The sequence below is a fragment of the Delphinus delphis genome, chromosome X (assembly GCF_949987515.2).
Source record: "Delphinus delphis chromosome X, mDelDel1.2, whole genome shotgun sequence".
Lineage (NCBI taxonomy): Eukaryota > Metazoa > Chordata > Mammalia > Artiodactyla > Delphinidae > Delphinus > Delphinus delphis.
Window position 1 is genome coordinate 17,568,873 of NC_082704.1, and position 21,272 is coordinate 17,590,144.

Genomic DNA, 21,272 nt, shown 5'->3' on the forward strand with positions numbered 1-21,272 from the left:
GTCAAGGAACACCAAAGATTACCTACAAACATCAGAAGCTAGGAACAGTCAAGGAAGGATTCCTCTACAGGTTTCAGAGGGAGCATGGCCCCGCCAACCCTGTGATTTCAGGCTTGTAGCCCCTAAGACTCTGAGACAACAAATTTCTATTGTTTTAAGCCATCCAGTTCGTGGTACTTTGTTACAGCAGCCCAAGAAAACTAATACAGACTCTGATACTCCATGCTGTCCCACACATTGCTAATCCCCCATCCTACTCATGCTCTGAATCTCCATGCTAGATCACCCTTCCATGTAAATACCCTCATTGACTGGCTTGGCCTCTGACACTCCACACTGAGCTGCTTGTAAATTGCTCATAAATGTGGATGCCTTCCTCTCTCCTCCTGGATTCTGATTCTTTACACCAAACCAACCCCCACAGAAAAACAACCTTTTCACTCTTCTCAGGCTCTGACTCCACTCCAGGCTGCCTTCATCTGTGGTTTTCTACCTTACCACAGTTGAGCATCCCCACCCAGAGCCGCTCTTCTGCATGGACACCTACCTTGCTCTGTCCCATCTATTTACTTTAGGAATAAATTTTTATAGAAGAGATGGGAAGCGAAGGAAAGGAAGGGGTAAAAGAAGAGTCAGACTTGGTTTTAAGCAATAACATATGAAAGATGAAGTCAAAGTCTCTTTCACATTCCTTCATGATCTCATTCACCTCCCTTTTTCCCCAGGGGACTACTATCCTAAATTTTTCTCTTTTTCATGCAGGATTTCATACTACTACTACATAACTGGTTATCCATAAACATGATTCAAACTTCAAATAAATTATATCATTCTGCAGCTTACTGAGTTTTGCTCAACATTATGTTTTTAAAGTACATGTTGTTAATATATGTAGTTCCAAGTCTTTCACTTAAGCTACTGTATAGGCATGAGTACAGCATAATTGTTATTTATCAAATCTCCTGTTGATAGGCATTTAGTAAGTCCCACATTATAACTGTGGATTTGTCTTTTTCTCCATTCATCTCTATCATTCTTGTTTCATGTATTTTGAGGCTCTGTTTTTTGGTACATGTACATTTTGGAATCATTATGTTTCCTGGTGGTTTGATCCTTTTATCATTATGTAATGTGCCTCTTTGTATCTAGCAAGTGAAGTCTACTTTATCTGGTATAAATATGGCCACTCTTGCTTTTTTTTTTTTTTTTTTTTTTTCGGTATGCGGGCCTCTCACTGTTGTGGCCTCTCCCGTTGCGGAGCACAGGCTCGGGATGCGCAGGCTCAGCGGCCATGGCTCACGGGCCCAGCTGCTCCGCGGCATGTGGGATCTTCCTGGACCGGGGCATGAACCCGTGTCCCCTGCATCGGCAGGCGGACTCTCAACCATTGCGCCACCAGGGAAGCCCCACTCTTGCTTTTTTTAAATTAATATTTGCTTCAATACTTTTTTCCATTACTGTATATTCAACCTACTTATGTCATTGTATTTGAAGTGCATCTCTTACAGACGGCATATAGTTGGAGAATATTTTTAATCCACTCTGCCAATCTCTGTCTTTTAATTAGTTTATTTTTCTAGTTTTTTTACTGAAGTATAGTTGACATACTATATTATATTAGCTTCAAGTGTACAATATAGTGATTCAACACTATATACATTGCAAATTGATTACCACAACTCTAGTACCCATCTGTCACCATACAAAGTTATTGCAATATTACTGACTATATTCCCTATGCTGTACATTACATCCCTGTGATTATTTTACAATATTTTATTATTTTAAAATATCTTTTTAAATTAGTATCTTCATTTTCTTTGTATAAACACCAGAATTTGAATTGCTGGATCATATGGTAGTTCTACTTTTAATTTTTTGAGGAACCTCCAAATTGTTTTCCATAGTGGCTGCACCAGTTTACATTCCCTCCAACAGTGCATGAAGGTTTCCTTTTCCCCACACCCTTGTGAACACTTGATTTTGTTGTCTTTTTGGTGATAGTCACTCTGACAGGTGTGAGGTGATATCTCATTGTGGTTTTGATTTGCATTTCCTGATGATTAACGATGTTGAGCATCTTTTCATGTGTCTTTTGGCTCTCTGTTTGTCTTCTTTGGAAGTGTCTATTCAGGTCCTCTGCCCATTTTTCATTAGATTGTTTGGGTTTTTTTAAATATTGAGTTGTGTGAGTTCTTTACATACTTTGGATACTGACCCCTTATCAGACATATCACTTGCAAATATCTTCTCCCATTCAGTAGGTTGCCTTTTCATTTTGTTGATGGTTTCCTTCACTATGAAAGAGTTTTTTTAATCCAGTCCACTTGTTTATTTTTGATTTTGTTTCCCTTGCCTGAGGAGACATATCCAAAGAAATATTGCTAAGACCAATGTTCAAGAGCATACTATACTGCCTATCTTTTCTTCTAGGGATTTTATGGTTTCAGGTCTTACATTTAAATCTTTAATCCATTTTGAGTTCATTTTTGTATAATGATTTAAGCAAGTGGTCCAGTTTCATTGTTTTGTAGGTAACTGTCTGGTTTTCCCAACACCATCTATTGAGGAGACTGTTTTTTCCCTAATTACTATGTTTAGATCATTTATATTTAAGGTAATCATTGTAATGTTAGGGTTTAAGTCTGCTATTTTATTATTTGTTTTCTGTTTGTTTCCTCTGTTTCTCATTACTCTGCCTTCTATTGCCTTCTTGTGGGTTACTTGAACATTTTTAGGAGTCCATTTTGATTTATTTATAATGTTTTTAAATATGTCACTTTGTATACTTTTCTTAATGATTGCTCTAGGAACTACAATATACATAGGTAACTTACCAAAGCCTAATTTGAGTGAAGCATAGGAACCTTATTTCCATTTATGTCCCTTTACACTGCCCACTTTTTAAATATAACTGTCTTAAATAGTTCCTTTACATACATAACCACCACATCAGATGGTGTTATAATTTTTACTTTAACCATCAAATATGATTTAAGAAACTCATGAAAAATAGGATAGTCTATTATATTTATCCCTATTTTTACCCATTTTGATGTTCTTCTTTCCTTTCTAAAGTTCCAAGTCTTCTTCTAATTTCTTTTCTGATTAGAGAACTCCTTTAGCCATTCTTTAAGGATAAGTTTGCTAGCATAAAATTCTTAGGCTTACTTCATCTAAAAATGTCTTTTTCTTCATTCCTGAAGGATATTTTCACTAGCCATAGAATTCACAGTTAACAATTCATTTCTTTCAGCACTTGAAAAACGCTGTGCCACTTCCTCCCACCCTCCGTGGTTTCAGATGATAAATACTCTGTCATGCACATTGGTGTTCCCCTATAAGTAATGTGCCATTTATCTCTGGCTGCGTTCAAGAATTTTCTTGTAATTAATTTTCATAAATTTAATTATGATGTGTTTTGGGTTTATCTTTGCGGGGGGGATTGCTCCACTTCTTGAATCCATAGGTTTATGTCTTTCACCAAATTTGGGATGTCTCCACCCAATATTTCTTTAAATATTCTATCAGCAACACTATCTGCCTCCTCTGATGGCATAAATGTTAGATCTTTTGTTATAGTACCACAGGTTCTTTGAGATCTGTTCATTTTTTTAAACTCTATTTTGTCTCTATGGTTCAGATTGGGTGAATTCTATTGATCTGTCTTTAAACTCACTGATTTTATCCTTTGTCATTTTCACTCTGTTATTGAGGCAATCCAACAAGTGCGTTTTTAAATTTTCCTGTTATCATATTTTTCAGTCAGTCCTATAATTTCCATTTAGTCCTTTTTTTTAGCTTCTATTTCTTTGCTGTGATTTTTCTATTTATTGTTTCTTTCAAGAAAATATGTAATGGCTTATTGAAGCATTTTTTGATGAATGCTTTAAAATTCTTATCAGATAATTCCAACATCTGATTCATCTCACTGTTGGCATCATATTCAAGTTGTGATTTTCCTGGTTCTCAGTATGATGAGAAATTTTCTATTTAAACCTGGACATTTTAAGTACTATAAGATCTGAATCCTGTTTATATCTTTTGCTTCCAGAGGCTTCCTCTGACACTGCTCTAGCAAGGGAATGGGGGTGAATGAGGGAGGGAGCACTGACTCATTAATGTCAGGGTTGGGTGGGGAGTGTCCTGAATGTCCACTAGGCCTCCCATGCCACCACTCTAGCAGAAAATGAGAAAAGTGCCTTGTTACTGCCAAGTGGTGGTGGAAGTCCACGTCTCCTATGTGGCCTCCACTGCCACTAAGGTGGAGGAAGAGGAGGTTAAGGGGGAAGAGGGAAAGAAGATTGTTACTGACCAGTGAGGGTAAAAGTCCCAGCTCCTGAGTCAGCTTCTCTGACATGACCGCAGCAGTGAGGGCTGTGACAATATATTACAGTCTGTCGAGGGGGAATGCTAGGTGCTCCACTCAGCCTTAGCTGCTGTGGGTAGGGATGAAACCAGAGATTTGTCTGTGGTGTTTGGGTGTTAGTTATTGTCAAAAAGTTTTCTGTCTTGCTAGGCTGCCCCTTTCCTGGTCTTGGCTGAAGAAAGTAGGATTTTCTTGAGACTTTTTTTGTTTGTACCCATTGGCATTTCTGGGCTGCTGGTTTCTCCAGTATTCAGTTTGGGACATTTGAAGCAAAAAGGAAACCCAGGGAACTCACCTCAGGTTTCAGGTCTTTAGTAGGTCTTCCTTCTTCTCTATCAGAGAAGATCATTTAGAGTCTTCTTGTGTGTGTTTATATATAAGGTACAAGGTTTTTAGCTATACTTAGTGGGAAGAATGGGGAAAAGTATATCTATTCTACCTTTCCAGTAGTGGAAATCTTCATTTCTGCTACTGATTCCTAGTTTATTTCCACTATGGTCTGTATTAGGTTCCTAGGGCTGCCATAACAATGTACCAAAAATTGTGTGGTTTAAAACAACAGAAACTTGTCATATCACAGTTCTGGAGGCTAGAAGCCTGAAATCAAGGTGCCAACATTGCCACGCTCCCTCTAAAGCCTATAGGGGAAAATCCTTCCTTGCCTCTTCATAGCTCCTGGTGGTTGCTGGCAATCCTTCACATTCCTCGGTTTGCAGCTGCCGCACTTCAGTCTCTGCCTCTGTTGTCACATGGTATTCTCCCTTCATATGTCTCCTGTGTCTCCTTAGAAGGACATCAACCATATTTGATTAAGGGCACCCAACTCCAGGATGACCGCATCTTAACTAATTACATCTGCAATGATCCTACTTCCAAATTCTGTCACATTCTAAGGTATGACTTCAGCATATGTCTTGGGAGAACACAATTCAACCAATAACATTATCGAAGACCATACTTTTATCATTTAAATGCTTTTAAATTCAAGACTTGTTTTATGGCCCAGAATATGGTCTGTCTGTCTTGGCCTATATTCCATGGGCACTTGAAAAGAATGTGTGTTTGGGGGCTGTTGGGTGAAGTGTTGTATAAATGTCACTTGAGTTATGCTGGTTGACAGTTTAGTTCAGGTCTCCTATGTCCTTTACTGATTTTCTGTCTACTTGTTCTATCACTTACTGAGAGAGGAGTGTTGAACTCCCCACATGTAACTGTGGATCTATCTATTGCTTTTCTCATGTCTATCGGGTTTTGCTTCATGTATTTTGAAGCTCTGTTTTCATTTCTTGTTACATCGTTTCTATTTTTTTGCCTTTCTGTGGGTTACTTGCACATGATTTTAGGATTCCATCTTGACTTATTTAATAAGTTCCACCAGGACCACCAACATATTCTTAGCTGTGAAGTCACAAAAAGAGTAATAACCCAGAGGCTCCAGCTTTCCTCCTCTCCACCGATTCCCCCACCACTGTCTCACTTCACTGACTAAACATGCTTAGCTTCTCAGATGTCCCTGAAAACTCCTATTTGTCCACCCATGCTAGCACTTCAGCATGGTTGCTTAGTGACGGTTTCTCACATCTTCTGACTCTCCAACTAACCCTTCCAAAGTTGTGTAAAGTCTAATGTTATTTCACAAAACATGTAGTGGCTCTGCCACTTCCCTGGCTGAATACTGAAGGAGGATAAAAGAGCATGTGGAGAGAGGGGCCCAGACATTCCAGCTATTCCAACCTTCGTAGCCAACGTCCCACATACATGAGTAAAGCCATCTTAGACCACTGAAATTGGTACTTAAAAGTAACGTACTATTGTAAAAAAAAAAAAGGAAAGAAAAGAAAAGAAAAGAAAAAAACTAAAACAGGTGCATTAACTTTGGGACCGAGTGGTGGGTAGAGGCTAGAAAAGCAGCAAAGAAAATGGCTGGGAAATGGGTGAACAAAGTAGAAGCTCTAAAAGTGATGAGGAAACTGTAATAGAAGGTTGGAAAATGACATCTCATGTCATATAGTAACAAAACAATTGGCAAAACTGTCACCTGCAGGGCTTCCCTGGTGGCACAGTGGTTGAGTCCGCCTGCCAATGCAGGGGACACAGGTTTGTGCCCCGGTCCAGGAAGATCCCACATGCCACGGAGCGGCTGCACCCGTGAGCCATGGCCACTGAGCCTGCGTGTCCAGAGCCTGTGCTCCGCAACGGGAGAGGCCACAACAGTGAGAGGCCTGCGTACCGCAAAAACAAACAACAACAAAAAAAACTGTCTCCTGCAGTAATGTGGAAGATGGAAAAAAATGTACCTAATGAACTTGTGTATCTAGTTAAGGAGAATGTCTAGTCATGAAGAATGTTGAGAGTGTCATTTGACATTTAGCTGCACATCATAATGTACAGAAAGACAGAGGTGAGCTTAACAGAATTTACAAAAAGAATTTTAGAGGAAATATCGAAAAGCAAAGATTTTCTGGGTCAGAAAATGAAACTGTTTCACATTTTGAGTTTTCCAAGCCAGCAAAGATTAAGAGTGTAACTGTAAGATCCTTTGTGAAGACACCAGAAAGATATAAGCTGGTGCCTAAGAGACACTTTCAAATAGAAAAAAGGCATTGTATGTAGGCAGAACACTCTTTGACATAAATCATAGCAATATATTTTTGGATCTGTCTCCTAAGGGAAAAGAAACAAAAGCAAAAATAAACAAATGGGACCTAATTAAACTTAAAAGCTTTTGCACAGCAAAGGAAACCATCAACAAAACAAAAAGACAACCTACTGAATGGGAGAAAATATTTACAAATGATATGACTAATAAGGGGTTAATATTCAAAATATATAAACAGCTCATACAAATCAACATCAAAAAAACAAACAACCCAATTAAAAATGGGCAGAAGAACTGAATAGACATTTTTCCAAAGAAGACATACAGATGGCCAACAGGCAGATGAAAAGATGCTCAACATGGCTAATCATCAGAGAAATGCAAGTCAAAACCTCAATTAGATACCATCTCACACCTGTCAGAATGGTTATTATCAAAAAGACTACAAATAACAAATGTTAACAAGGATGTGAAGAAAAGGGAACCATAGTACATTGTTGGTAGGAATGTAAATTGATGCAGCCACTATGGAAAACAGTATGGAGGTTCCTAAAAAAACTGAAAATAGAAATACCATATGATCCAGCAATTCCAATCATGGGCACATATCCAACAAAAACACTAATTCAAAAAGATACATGCACCTCAATGTTTATAGCAGCAATATTTATTGATTCAATAGTAAAGATATGGAAGCAATCTAAGTGTCCATCCAACAGACGAATGGATAAAGAAGATGCTTCTTTATGGAAGCATCTTGGAATATTATTATTTATATTATTATAAATAATATTATTTATATTATTTATATAATAATATTATTTATATAATATTATTAATATTATAAATTATATTATTTATATTATTATAAATAATAATGGAATATTATTCGGCCATAAAAATAAAATGAAATTTTGCCATTTACAACAGCATGGATGGACCCAGAGGGTATTATTCTTAGTGAATCTTAAGTCAAACAAAGAAAGACAAATACTGTATGTTATCACTTATATGTGGAATCTAAAAAATAAAACAAATGAATAATATAACAAAACAGAAACAGACTTACAGATATAGAGAACAAGCTAGTAGTTACCAGTGGGAAGAGGGAAGAGGAGAGGGACAAGATAGAGGTAGGGGATTAAGAAATACAAACTATTATGTATAAAATAAATAATCTACAGGAATATATTGTACAGCACAAGGAATATAGCCAATATTTTATAATGATTTTAAATGGAGTATAATCTATAAAAATATTGAATCACTATGCTGTACACCTGAAACTAAGATAATATTGTAAATCAACTATACTTCAATTTAAAAAGAAAAAGGGCATTGTCCCACAGCCCTTAACATGCTACCCAAAGTAGAGAGAAGCCTGTCTCAAAAAGTGTTGTGGGTATAACTTCTGTTCAGTGGAGTCAGATTCATATGAACTCACATTTTTAAGAGAGCTGAACTAGCAAAATACCTTCAAATAGATCTAAGAGAGCCTAGATTGCTCAATTTGCAAATTCCGACTGGGCCCCCAGCTTTCTGTGGGCAGGGAGGGGGAAGGCTGAGAAAGCCACTAAGTTGTAAACACAGGCCATTTCTTATATAAAAGTATGACCCATGGGGCCAAGTCAAGAGCCCAGAGGATGAGACTAAGAGCTATGGATAACAGTGAACTAGAAAGCCACTCCCAGGGAATATAATCAGGATCTAGTCAAGGATATCTCTGCTCCAAGAAAAGGGGGACCTGGCAACATGTACCCAGGTGGATTCCATAGTTGCTATGGGTCAGTGACTCCTTTGTACCTCTATTTTCAAATGGGAGTGTTTATTTACTGTAGTTATCTTTTCCTTGTATCACCACTGTTGGTTAGAGGGTGGTACAGATAACTTGTGTGGCAGATTGTATTTTTCCAAAGATGGTCACATCAATATATAGACTATCCCACATGCTGTTCTCACAATGTGACATTGACAGCTCTCCATCAAGATGGTGGCATCCATGTTCTTTTCCCTTGAACTTGGGTGGACTTTTGTAACTGCCTCAACCAATAAAATGTCATGAAAGTGATGCTGCATGACTTCTGAGGCTAGGTCATGAAAGGCAACAGAGCTTTCGCCTGGCACCCTCTCTCACGTGCTCTTGCTCTAGCTCTCTCTCTCCCCTTGCCCTTGCAATGCAGTGCTATGTTGTGAGGAAGCCCAGTCAATACAAAGAGGTTAGTGTGTGTGTTCTGGCTGACAACCCCAGACAGGCTCCTAGCCAACAGCTACAAGACACACATGTGAGTGAACAAAGTCTTAAGGTGCTGCCAGCCTTCACCTTCAGCTGAAAGGGCCTTCCAAGTGAAGCCCCAGACATCATGGAACAGAGACAAACTATACTCTCTGATGCCCTGTCTGAAACAGAAGCCAAGGAGGTAATAAATGATTTTGTATTGTTTTAAGCCACTAAATATAGGGGTAACTTGTCACATGGCAATAGATAACTAATGCAAATTGCTTTACAGTTCATAGATCTCTGGAATAACAAGAAGCTACCTCTGGGTATGACTGTAGATGACAAAATCCTGAACTTTGAGCTGATGCTATAATTGGATGAAACTTTTGGGGTCTTGGGAGAGGTAAGTATATTTTGCCTATAGGAGGAACAGGAATCACAGGGACCAGAGGAAGCCAGTGCTATATTGTCATATTAATCACCAAAGATAAACGACACCTCTCTGTATCCATGCCCTTGGTTAATTCTCCGCTATATTGACTGGGCTTGTCTGTGTGACTTGCTTTGGTCAAGGTGATGCAAGCCAAATCTTGAAAGTAGTTGCACTTTGGGGCTTGCCCTTTCTTGCTGCTGGGAACCCTAAGACCACCATGTGAAGAAGCATGGCCTTAGCTCCTAGAGCATGAAAAACTCATGGAGAGAGAGCCCAATTACCCCGGTCATTCCAATTGAGGCCCCAGAATTAGCCAGGCAAAGAAGGGGCATAGTCATTCAAGGCAGAGGGGACAGCATGAGCAAAGACACAGAGTAACGAACCAGCAGGTTGTGTGCAGTTCGATCTTACTGTTGGGTCAAGTTTGAGAGCTGGTATTGCAGTAGTGTCTTGGAGAGGTAGACAGGGACCAAGTCACAAAAAATGTTTTATGCTTTGTTTTCATTCTTTCTTCCTTAGGATCATTAGGGGTTTTAAGCAGGGGAGAGACATGATCTGTTAGCAGTTTAGAAAGATCACGTTGGTGGCAGGATGAAAGATGGATTAGAGAGTGAAAGGTGAGAGATATTAGGAGGTTGTGATAATGGTGTGGACAAGAAGTGATGAGTGGCTTAATTGGAGCAGTGGTAGAAGAAGTGGCAAGGAGAGGAAAAATAGAGGAAATATTTAGGAGGTAAACACAGCACGACTTAAGGATGGATTGAATGTCAAGGTCGTGGGGAAAGAGAGGCATCTAGGAGCATTCTCCGGTTTCTGGCTTCAGTAGAACTAGTACGAGTCACTGACAGAGGAAATACAGAAGGAATAATTAGGCCTTTTTTGGTTCTGTTTCACTGAGGAGAGGTTGAGTTGAGTGTTGAGTATGTCAATTTCAGTTGCTTGTCAGACATCCGTGTAGAAATGTTTGGCTGGCAGTAGTGTATATAATCAGGCTAGAGTTTTAAATGCAGGAGTTGTAATCATATATGTGGAATTAAAACAAGAACACATATAAGAGTACAGTGTATTGATTAAGAATATAGCTTTTGGAGTCAGCTAACTTGGATTCAAATCTCAGCCCCATCACAAATTATCCATTGTCATTGTGAACAGTCTTCATCTACAGAGATGGAGTAAATATAGATGGGGTTGTTGTGAGGATTAAACGAGGCAAGGTTTAGCACAGAATCTAAAATTAATAAGTTCTCAATAAGTGATAGGTATTGTTACTAAATGACCAAGATACAACAAAGAAGTAGACCAAAAATATGGAGACAAGAAATGTCCAAAAGGCACATGAAAAGATGCTTGACATCACTAATCATCAGAGAAATGCAAATCTAAAGTACAATAAGATATCACCTCACACCCATTAGGAGAGCTAGAGGAAGGAAGAAAGGAAGGAAGGAGGGAAGGAAGAAAATAAGTGTTGGCAATGATGTGGGGAAATTGAAACCCTTGTGTACTGTTGATGGGATTGTAAAATGGCATAACCACCATGGAAAACAGTAGAGATCCTCAAGAAGTTAAAAATACAATTACCATATCATCCAGCAATCCCACTTCTAGGTATATATCCAAAAAGTTTTGAAGTAGGGTCTCAAAGAGACATTTGCACACCCATGTTCATAGCAGTACTATTCATAATAGCCAAGAGGTAGAAGCAAACTAAGTGTCCATTAATGGTTGAATGGATAAAGAAAATGTGATATATACATATAACAGAATATTATTCACCCTTTAAAAGGGAAGAAACCATACCACATGCTACCACACATATGAACCTTGAAGTCATTATACTAAGTGAAACAAGCCAATCACAAAAGACAAATACTCCTTGATTCCACTTATATCACTTATATAAGGTATCTGAAGTATTCCAATTCATAGAAACAGAAAGCAGAATAGTGGCTACCAGTGGCTGGGGGGAAGGGAGGAAAGGAGAACTGTTTAATGGGTATAGCGTTTCAGTTTTGCAAAATGAATAAGTTCTGGAGATCTGTTGCATAACAATTTGAATATATGTAATACTACTGAACTGTACACTTAAAAATGGTTAAGATGGTAAATTTTATGTTATGCACTTTTAGCACAATAAAAAGATGCATGAAAGAACAGGGAGACAAAGTACAAATTCCCAACAAACCAAGTGCAGCCTCGGCTCTCAATGTATTTACCCGGGCGACCACTGTCTTGGCTGCCCAGACTGGATGTGGGCGTGGAGCGGGAAGGGTGTGCGTGAAGAGAAGAAAGGAAGACTGCTTGCTGCGCCCCAGCCCCCAGCCCCCTGGGGGCTGACGTATGGCCATGGATCTGTATGTACCTCAGCAACTGTTATAACACTGCCCAAGCCGCCGCCGCTAAGGCGGCTGCCAGCAGCCTAACTGCCGACAGGGGGCAGTGCGACTCCGTGAGTGGCGGCCAGTCGGTCCTCCTCCGGGATCCGGGGCTGGTCTCTGAAGGGAAGGAGGGCGGTCAGATGGAAGAGGGGGAGATCTCAGCAGAGGTGGGGATGGGTCTTTGACGCTTGGCTTCTGGCTCCCAGGCCCCCGGCAGTTAGTGCCTAGCGCTGCCTCTGGCCTGGATTAGCTCTGAACGGTGCTCAGAGATAGGGTTGGTGACCAGGGTAAACTGGGAGGCCTTCCAGGTTGTCAGCAGGATGGGTTCTTTCAACCCTGAGTGTGTGATTCTTTGGTTTATTTGGAGGTATTAGCCTATTGAAGTTTAAGTAGATTGGTCTAAACTAAAAGAATAGTTCTAGAAAAAAAGAAACTTTCTAATTATATCTGACAGAGCTCTCAAAAAAAAACCCATTCCAGAGGTGGGAGCTGCTCATCTATTGAATCTTCCTCTTGGGGTCAAGCTGCCTACAAATTTAAGTGAAAAGGTAAACTAACTTTTAATAGTGCTGAAGTGATTTTCTTGACTGTTTTCAGCTTGCTATTAAACTTGAAACACTGCTATGATTCTGCTTTGAGTCAACTTCAATTTCACACACCAAGTGAAGTTAAAATGAGTTGAAGTGTTCAGTGTCTGAACCTCACTTTAATGATAGAAGCCCCCATGATATGCCTCAGCCACCCAATTCAGCTTTATCTCCAACCCAGAGCCTCAACTCTGAAAGGTCGGGGTTTTTTCTGCCTACCCACACGTACCATGCTAATTCCTACTTCTGTGCCTTTGTTCTTCTGGCTCCTGAAACCTGGCATGCACTCCTCCCCTTCCTGACCTTCAATTTGAGCCATCTTTCAAGAGCTACTATATGAAGCCTTTCCCCAGTGTCCCAACCCCCAACTGTCTCATTCTTCCTTAGAATTTACATTGCCCTTGGCCTGCACTATCTCACTCAGCACTGAAAGTACTATTACTGGTTCAGAGTGCTGCACTCACATTTTTACACATTTTAAGTCCTCTGCCTAACACTCCGCACACTGTCCTTAGCTTTAGGCCAAGCCTGAAGGAGGTTGAGAACTCTCTGGTTGAGTGTGTGCTTTGATCACAATAGCAAAAGGTTCTACAGGAATATTTATGACATCCTTACCCTTCCACTCTCTAGGGTGTCATCAAGGATGAGTACAGGGCTCCTTGGTATTTCAGACATTTGTCTAATATATATGATTTTTTAAAGTTTTATTGCTGGAAAACAATATAATTTCTATTTTCAAACCCAATATGTTCTACCCACTCCCATGAATTAGCATTCCTAAAACATACTCAAAGCCTATTTCACTACTAGCAATAACACTCCTTTTTACTTTGTAAATGTAGCCCTCTCTGTTGGTTTCTTCCTCAAATATCTTTTTTTTAATATTTATTTATTTATTTTTGGCTGTGTTGGGTCTTCGTTTCTGTGCGAGGGCTTTCTGTAGTTGCGGCAAGCGGGGGCCACTCTTCATCGCAGTGCGCGGGCCTTTCACTGTCACGGCCTCTCTTGTTGCGGAGCACAGGCTCCAGAAGCGCAGGCTCAGTAGTTGTGGCTCACGGGCCTAGCTGCTCTGTGGCATGTGGGATCTTCCCAGACCAGGGCTCGAACTCGTGTCCCCTGCATTGGCAGGCAGATTCTCAACCACTGCGTCACGAGGGAAGCCCTCTCAAATATCTTTTATTTGCCATATTTATATTGTGTTATTCTGTTATTCACTTGTTAGCTACTTCTTATTTCCTGATTTTTTTCCATACTTAATTATACTGATTTGCTCTATATTATACTGATTCCCCCAAAACGTATGCATTTATTTTTTTACATATAATTCATTTTATTTATTTATTTTTGGCTGAGTTGGTCTTCGTTTTTGCGCGCCGGCTTTCTCTAGTTGCGGCGAGTGGGGGCTACTCTTCTTTGTGCCGCGCGGGCTTCTCATTGCAGTGGCTTCTCTTGTGTGGAGCACGGGCTCTAGGCATGCAGGCTTCAGTAGTTGTGGCTCGTGGGCTCAGTAGTTGTGGCTCGCAGGCTCTAGAGCATAGGCTCAGTAGTTGTGGCGTAGTTGCTCCGTGGCATGTGGGATCTTCCCGGCTTAGTTGCTCCGTGGCATGTGGGATCTTCCCGGACCAGGAATCAAACCCGTGTCCCCTGCATTGGCAGGCAGATTCTTAACCACTGCACCACCAGGGAAGCCCAAAACATATGCATTTAATCATGGTCAGGTACTATATTCAACTCCTGTAAAGACTAACTTAGTGGGATCCTTCTTTGTCTTTTGGCAAGATCTCCTCAAGGAAGTAAGACTTTATATTTACACATTTAGTTGTTTTTTTTTTCAACTTAACTTTACCCTCATGACCACCTTTTAAGGTGAAGCTATGACAGGTAGATGGTGGCAGAATTTAGACCAGAACCACAGTCTCCTGATTTCTTAGGCCATGCTCCTTCACCTGACCTTGCTGCTTCCTGAACTGCAAACCACTTTAGCAGAGTGCTACAGAAATGTAATTTAAAGGTCTTTCATATTATTTTGAATGCAAGTGTAAGGGAAATTATAGTATTCTACTGTCTTCTTTTCAATAAGATTAAAATATAACAATGTAATGTACCTGTCTAGCTATTCATTAATCCAAACCTGACAACTGATCCTATTACTTCAACATTTTTAACTGAAGTATAGTTTCTGTACAATATTATATGTTACAGGTGTACAACATAGTGATCCACAGTTTTTAAAGGTTATACTCCATTTATAGTTATTATAAAATACTGGCTATAGTCCTTCAACATTTGATAGTAAACTTATTCTCAAGTAATTTATCTATAAATTAATTTGCTTATTAGTATACTATACTTGAGTAGCACCTGTTCACAAACTCCTTAAATTGGTTTTACCATAAAGTAAATAGTAAATACTTTGCCAATTAACCTTGACACTTTGCTTTCAGGAAAAGATACCACGTTAAGTGAAAAGAACAATTTGTCTACTTTTAAAAGTCTGCCCTATGATCTCCCACCGGCAGGTAGTGATGACATAATAAATTCTTCTGTTCAGGGAAACCAATTATTTTGATTGACAATAGAAAGCTTACCCTGGCCTTAATGAATGGATTTGTTCTTTCCTGATAGGTCAGTAGCCAAGGTTTGGTCAACACATGCCATCACCAACAAAAGTCAACATCTAAAAGAAGCAATAATCAACCCACTAACTGCAGCACTGTTTCAATTGCCATTACTGCTGATTGTTTCTCTTCTAGGAAAGATATGGGCTTCCTGTTTAGTTTCACTGTAAATTAAATCATTGCCCAGAAGGATGTCTTTCTTTGCCTTTTTAAGAAGACATTGGTAGTCAGGGAATCCAGCTTCCTTATATAGGTCCCTTGGGAGAGACAAGAGGCTGGCATCAATCAAGTAGTCAGAAACTTACAAAAGAAGCTTTTCAATGGAAAAACAAAGCTAGAACCCATCATGCCCCTTCCTGTCTGCTCCTCTGCTCATATTTAGTATCCTACCTACCTTACAGGAACATTTAGGGCCATATCTCAGTGTCCAGGAATGGGATTGAGGCTGAGGCTGCCACCTCCAGCCTAAAGTCAGCTCTGATAGAGAGGAAGAGAAAGGCATTAGATTTACCCAAATCAGCCTCACTTCAGATTCCCTCTGAAGGAGGGAGTATTCCCTCACTTCAGATTCTTCTTGCATGTTTTATTTTCAACAAACAGCCTAATCACTTCAACAAATTGAGGTTTAAAAGTGTGCTTTCATTCATTTTACACGTAGTACTTTTGAATCTGTGTGTTTGCAGCTTTATCAACCTTCTTATGACTTTAACCTGACTGATTCTTATTGTCAACTTTTGGAAACAAGCTATAAAAGCCTGCATGATCCACATTTAAAAATATACTATAGGCGAAAGGATATCCTGAGGAGATTAAAGAAAGGCGGCTATGTCACCAGCAATAATAAGGTGGGTTGAATCCTGCTTCCTGTTAACCAGCAAAAACATATGGACTTGATAGATGCTTGCTTCTGTACTTCACTGGGAGCCTGTGTCAACTTTTAATTGAGCAATAAAGAATACCTAACAGAAAACTCAATGAATTACTCAGTATTTGAGTAAAGAGAAATCAGGCGGCTGTTTCTAAATAAAATTGTTCCCACTTGATCTTTTTTCTTTGATAAAAGCAAAAGATAAGCACCAAATGATTTGAATATGTAAAGACATATACATACACATTTATTTATTTATGTATTTTCTCTCAGCTGTATTATTAGTGCCTTTCCTCTGGCTCTAAAAGTAATAATGGCACTGTATACCTGTCAAGGAATATTTCCTATACCCTTTGAGAAGACTAGAGACGAAATGGAAACCTAGCAGAATACAGCTTGATAGAATAAATTCTTCTGAAAGTTAACATCATTATTATACTGGTTTTTTTGTTTGTTTGTTTTGTTTTGTTTTTTTACGGTACGCGGGCCTCTCACTGCTGTGGCCTCTCCCATTGTGGAGCACAGGCTCCGGACGCGCAGGCTCAGCGGCCATGGCTCACGGGCCCAGCTGCTCCGCGGCATGTGGGATCTTCCCGGACCGGGGCACGAACCCGTGTCCCTGCATCGGCAGGCGGACGCTCAACCCCTGCGCCACCAGGGAAGCCCTATACTGGTGTTTTAATAACAAATTCATTAAGCATAGTAAATTCTTGATTATGATGTGAACCATATTATTGAAATAATATTATTTAGGTAGAAATTTCCTGGTGATAAACCACTATAGAGAGATATTGCCTTCCAAATTATTACCAAAATATGCTATCACTACCCTTGATCCCAAAATTGTTACTAAAATGAATGTTCTTATGACTCTCTTCTCTGGGAAGTTTCATGATTGTTACAACTTTCTATTTATATATTTGGTTTTTGGGTTTTGTTTTTATAGGTTGTATGTACCTTGAAGGAATTGAATAAGTACAGGCAGTATCTCACCAGTTTAAAACTAGACTTTGAAAGAAACTATATAAGAGAACAAGTAAGTTAAACACTTAAATTTGTTTTATTTGAGGCCTGTAAGAAAGTTTTTATGTAGGTTGTAGAAAAAAGGTTTGGTCTTATACAGAATATTTTCTTATGATATCCTGACCTAGAAGTATTAAGGTAACAAATCAAAAAATATCTCTAAATATCTGTGAGATAAAAATGAGACCTCTGCCTTTCACTTACAGAGAAATTTTCACTTATCTGGAGTGGAGCCACACTAGACTTAAATGCAGGTTAATTAACCATTTGTAAACTATAGGAAGTTTACCAAGCCCTAAACATAAGAAGGCATATCAAAGGACAGGGTTATTTCTGGCCAATATAAAAACTTTTAATTCTTTTTTCTCTCTCAGAAAATGATTGAAAAACAAGTAAATAAGTTGTATGAAACCAAGAGAGCCTGTGACAATTATGACAATACACAGTTCCAAGACTGGCTGTTACAGGAAAGTATACAAACAACTCCAGACCAAGAGCTGTTAATAAAGCAGAGGTATGACCAAAGTTAATGCATCTTTTTGCGGACATATTGTGGACCCCAGAAAGTTGTAAAAGTACTAGAAATAATTGAAAGCAGAATGAAAAAAGTATTAGACACTATTTAATCTCCTGTAGTCTTCAATGTGGAGAGAAAGGAAAGGAGATTAAGAGGTAACAGGGATTGGGAACCTTGGTACCATGGCTAGGGAGGAGAGTTTCTACCTGAGAAACTGGAGTCACTAGGGAGCCCAAGAGGTAAGACAAACTGATATTTGAAGAACAATTCCAAAGTACAGATCCCTGACCTTGGGAAACCCAAGTCCATAGTAACAGAGGAAAGAAGGTGTCATTAGCACATTTCAAACTTAAGTTTAAGGAAATTACTGCAAGATCAAAAAGAGAGAGTTGCTGTAACTTCATCTGATGATAATATAAACAGGTGTTATTCCCCAACCAACTGTGTATGTTCATTCAGCTATTACCCACACACATTCAATGTTACCATTCAGCGGCCAAGCCCATGCCCCAGGAGGCAAAGCGATGAATTATATATAGTTCCTCCTCTTTCTCCTTTATCAGGGATGGGGGCCAGTTCTCCATCACCTGGCTCTTATATTTCATGGATTCATGTCATGACATGCCAGAATATATACTGACCTATCTATATATAATATATACAGACCTATCTATACATGAGAGGTTGTTCAAGAACTTGGGAATTACAGAGAGGCCAGTACCCACTTATTTTTTAAAGGAAATTCAAATCTACTTGTTTTTTGAAGTCAGTGCTTAAGTTGATTTCAGCTGTCTTTGGAAACTCATGTTCCCAGAACTCCTGAGTTATGACTAATCCCCGTGTAAAATGCTTTTAATCACTCAGTTCTATATTTTGCCATTGTCCCAGCCACAACAACAGAGTCTGATAAAATTAGTACATCATGGTGAGTTGGTGGATCTGACTAGCTTAAAAGTCCCTGAAAATCTCTACGTTTCCTGTAGTTCAAGAAATAAAAAGCAACCCAGAAGGTGGTTTGGGAATGTCAGAATAGATAATACCATCATAAGGGAAACACCCAATTTATCTTCACTTATATTTACACTTTTACTTAGATATTTAGATATGATTAGTAGGGAATTAAACAAGCTTGAACACATGGCAGAAAAGCAGAACATACTCCAGATAAAGGAAGAAGAAAGAGGACATTGGGACCACATTCTAAGAAAACTTAGTCTCCGTAGATAAATTGAAGAGGTGAGAAACACCAAATTTTAAATGTTGATGGGAAAATTGTGCATGATTGTTTTATTTATAAACATTTTTAACAGTCCCACCATATTACCTGAAGTTATTTCAGGTCTAAAAAGTAAACCACTGTTTATAATTTTTTAAAATAATAAACTGCTATTAATCTTATATCACTGTTATAACAGACAAGTTTTTAGTTAATACAGTGAGACTGATACCACACATTATATATCCATCACAGTACAGTCACACTTCATCTGCTCTTAAAGTTTTAGAATTTAACTCTAGTGAAAAATAACCATGCCTGTACTCTCACTCCTCAACATTCAGACAAGGCTACTTGTTTAGGTTCTCTGTCAAAATACATTTAAGGTCAACAGATCACATATGATAACCCCCCAAATCCATAAGAGAAAGTCCCCTTGCCAGCATCTTTTTAGATCCATCTTTGGAGCCGGGCTTATGTTTGAATTGTTTCCAGTAAGAAAATAATTTCCTTCCTTTTGCCATTCTGTTGCATCCACCAATATATTCTGAATAAAAAAGCAGTAAGATAAGCCCATTCTAAAGCCAATGTAAGATTTTCATTATGGTTGTCCAAATTTCTGTAAGGCCCTTGATTTGACCTAATTCACCTACTGACAAAGACAAAACAAAACAAAAAAAGATTATGAAAGAGAACCCCTGCTGACTACCATGACATTGTGCTCCTTAGGAATGGAAAACAAAAGAAATGTTACTTCTGGGCTTCCCTGGTGGCGCAGTGGTTGAGAGTCCGCCTGCCGACGCAGGGGACACGGGTTCGTGCCCTGGTCCAGGAGGATCCCGCATGCCGCGGAGCGGCTGGGCCCGTGAGCCATGGCCGCTGAGCCTGCGCGTCCGGAGCCTGTGCTCCGCAACGGGAGAGGCCACAACAGTGAGAGGCCCACGTACCGCAAAAACAAACAAACAAAAAGGAAATGTTACTTCTAACAAAGATTGGAGAAGAAGTAAAAAGAGAAGCAAGAGTTGAGGAACAACATAGAAAAGTCAAAGAAGAAGCTCACCAGAAGGTAGAGTGAGCTTTGACCAATAATTTGGGCTATTTTGAGGACAGGCTTTTGCCAATTTTGATATTTTAAAGTGTGAATTTTCAGAAGTGGCCTAAACTCACAAGGATATCTATTGATGGAGAGAGCGAGTCTGGTCTGAACCTGGACTTCAAGGGCTGGTCTGAAATGCGACCAGTCTCCAGAAAGTAGGAAATGAGTTAAATTAGATCTAGTTATTAAAATACATTCTTCATGCTGGACAACAAAAGGAAACTTACCCTTATTACCTTCCTAGCCTTATACTCTTTGTGACTTTAGAAATCTCAAGACAGGAATGAGGGCTCCCTTCAAATGTACCATCATATTTGAAGTATTTGTTTTGCATTTCCAGTGGCAAGTTGATATTAAATTTTTAAACATAAAAATTATGCACCACAACTACAGAGCCCATGCACTCTGGAGTCCACGCACCACAATCAGAGAGAGAAAACCCACACACCACAACGAGAGAGAAGCTCACACACCACAACGAAGAGCCTGAGCACCAAAATGAAATTGAGTTATTTGTAATGAGGTGGATAGACCTAGAGTCTGTCATACAGAGTGAAGTAAGTCAGAAAGAGAAAGACAAATACTGTATGCTAACACATCTATATGGAATTTAAGAAAAAAAATGTCATGAAGAACCTAGGGGTAAGACAGGAATAAAGACACAGACCTACTAGAGAACGGGCTTGAGGATATGGGGAGGGGGAAGGGTAAGCTGTGACAAAGCGAGAGAGTGGCATGGACATATATACACTACCAAACATAAGGTAGATAGCTAGTGGGAAGCAGCTGCATAGCACAGGAAGATCAGCTCGGTGCTTTGTGACTGCCTGGAGGGGTGGGATAGGGAGGGTGGGAGGGAGGGAGATGCAAGAGGGAAGAGATATGGGAACATATGTATATGTATAACTGATTCACTTTGTTATAAAGCAGAAACTAACACACCATTGTAAAGCAATTATACTCCAATAAAGATGTAAAAAATATATATATATTTTTTTTTAAAAATGTCTCCAGACATGTCCAAATTCCATTATCCCCTGGGATACAAAACTGCCTCCCATTGAGACCCACTACCTATCCTCTCTAATTCCTCCCCACAACCCCATATACAGATTAGGCTATGGCTCCCTCCTGTTGGGCATGAAAGGATAAATAAAATCTATCTTGAATAACTTTGTCATCAGCACTATTAAAAATAAATATTGTGTTTTTTTAAGCTTCTTATCCAAAGATCAAGGAAATGAGTATCACTGCCGGTCACCAGAAATTACACCAAGGACAAAAACGTAATTGTAATATTATGATTAGAAATACTAAAATAGTAATTTGTGTAAATACTGGATTTGGTAC

At 39.3% G+C, this 21,272-nt stretch overlaps 1 protein-coding gene across 1 annotated transcript; it reads left to right on the top strand.

The window, feature by feature from the left end:
• Positions 1 to 11,975: 11,975 nt before the first annotated feature.
• Positions 11,976 to 21,212, top strand: LOC138413951 (fibrous sheath-interacting protein 2-like). Its single transcript, XM_069540330.1, is given in 9 exon segments — positions 11,976 to 12,164; positions 15,886 to 16,047; positions 17,017 to 17,106; positions 17,468 to 17,607; positions 18,705 to 18,846; positions 19,556 to 19,566; positions 19,793 to 19,892; positions 19,977 to 20,077; positions 21,140 to 21,212. Coding segments are annotated over 9 exon segments (1,008 nt in total).
• The last annotated feature ends 60 nt before the right edge of the window (positions 21,213 to 21,272 follow it).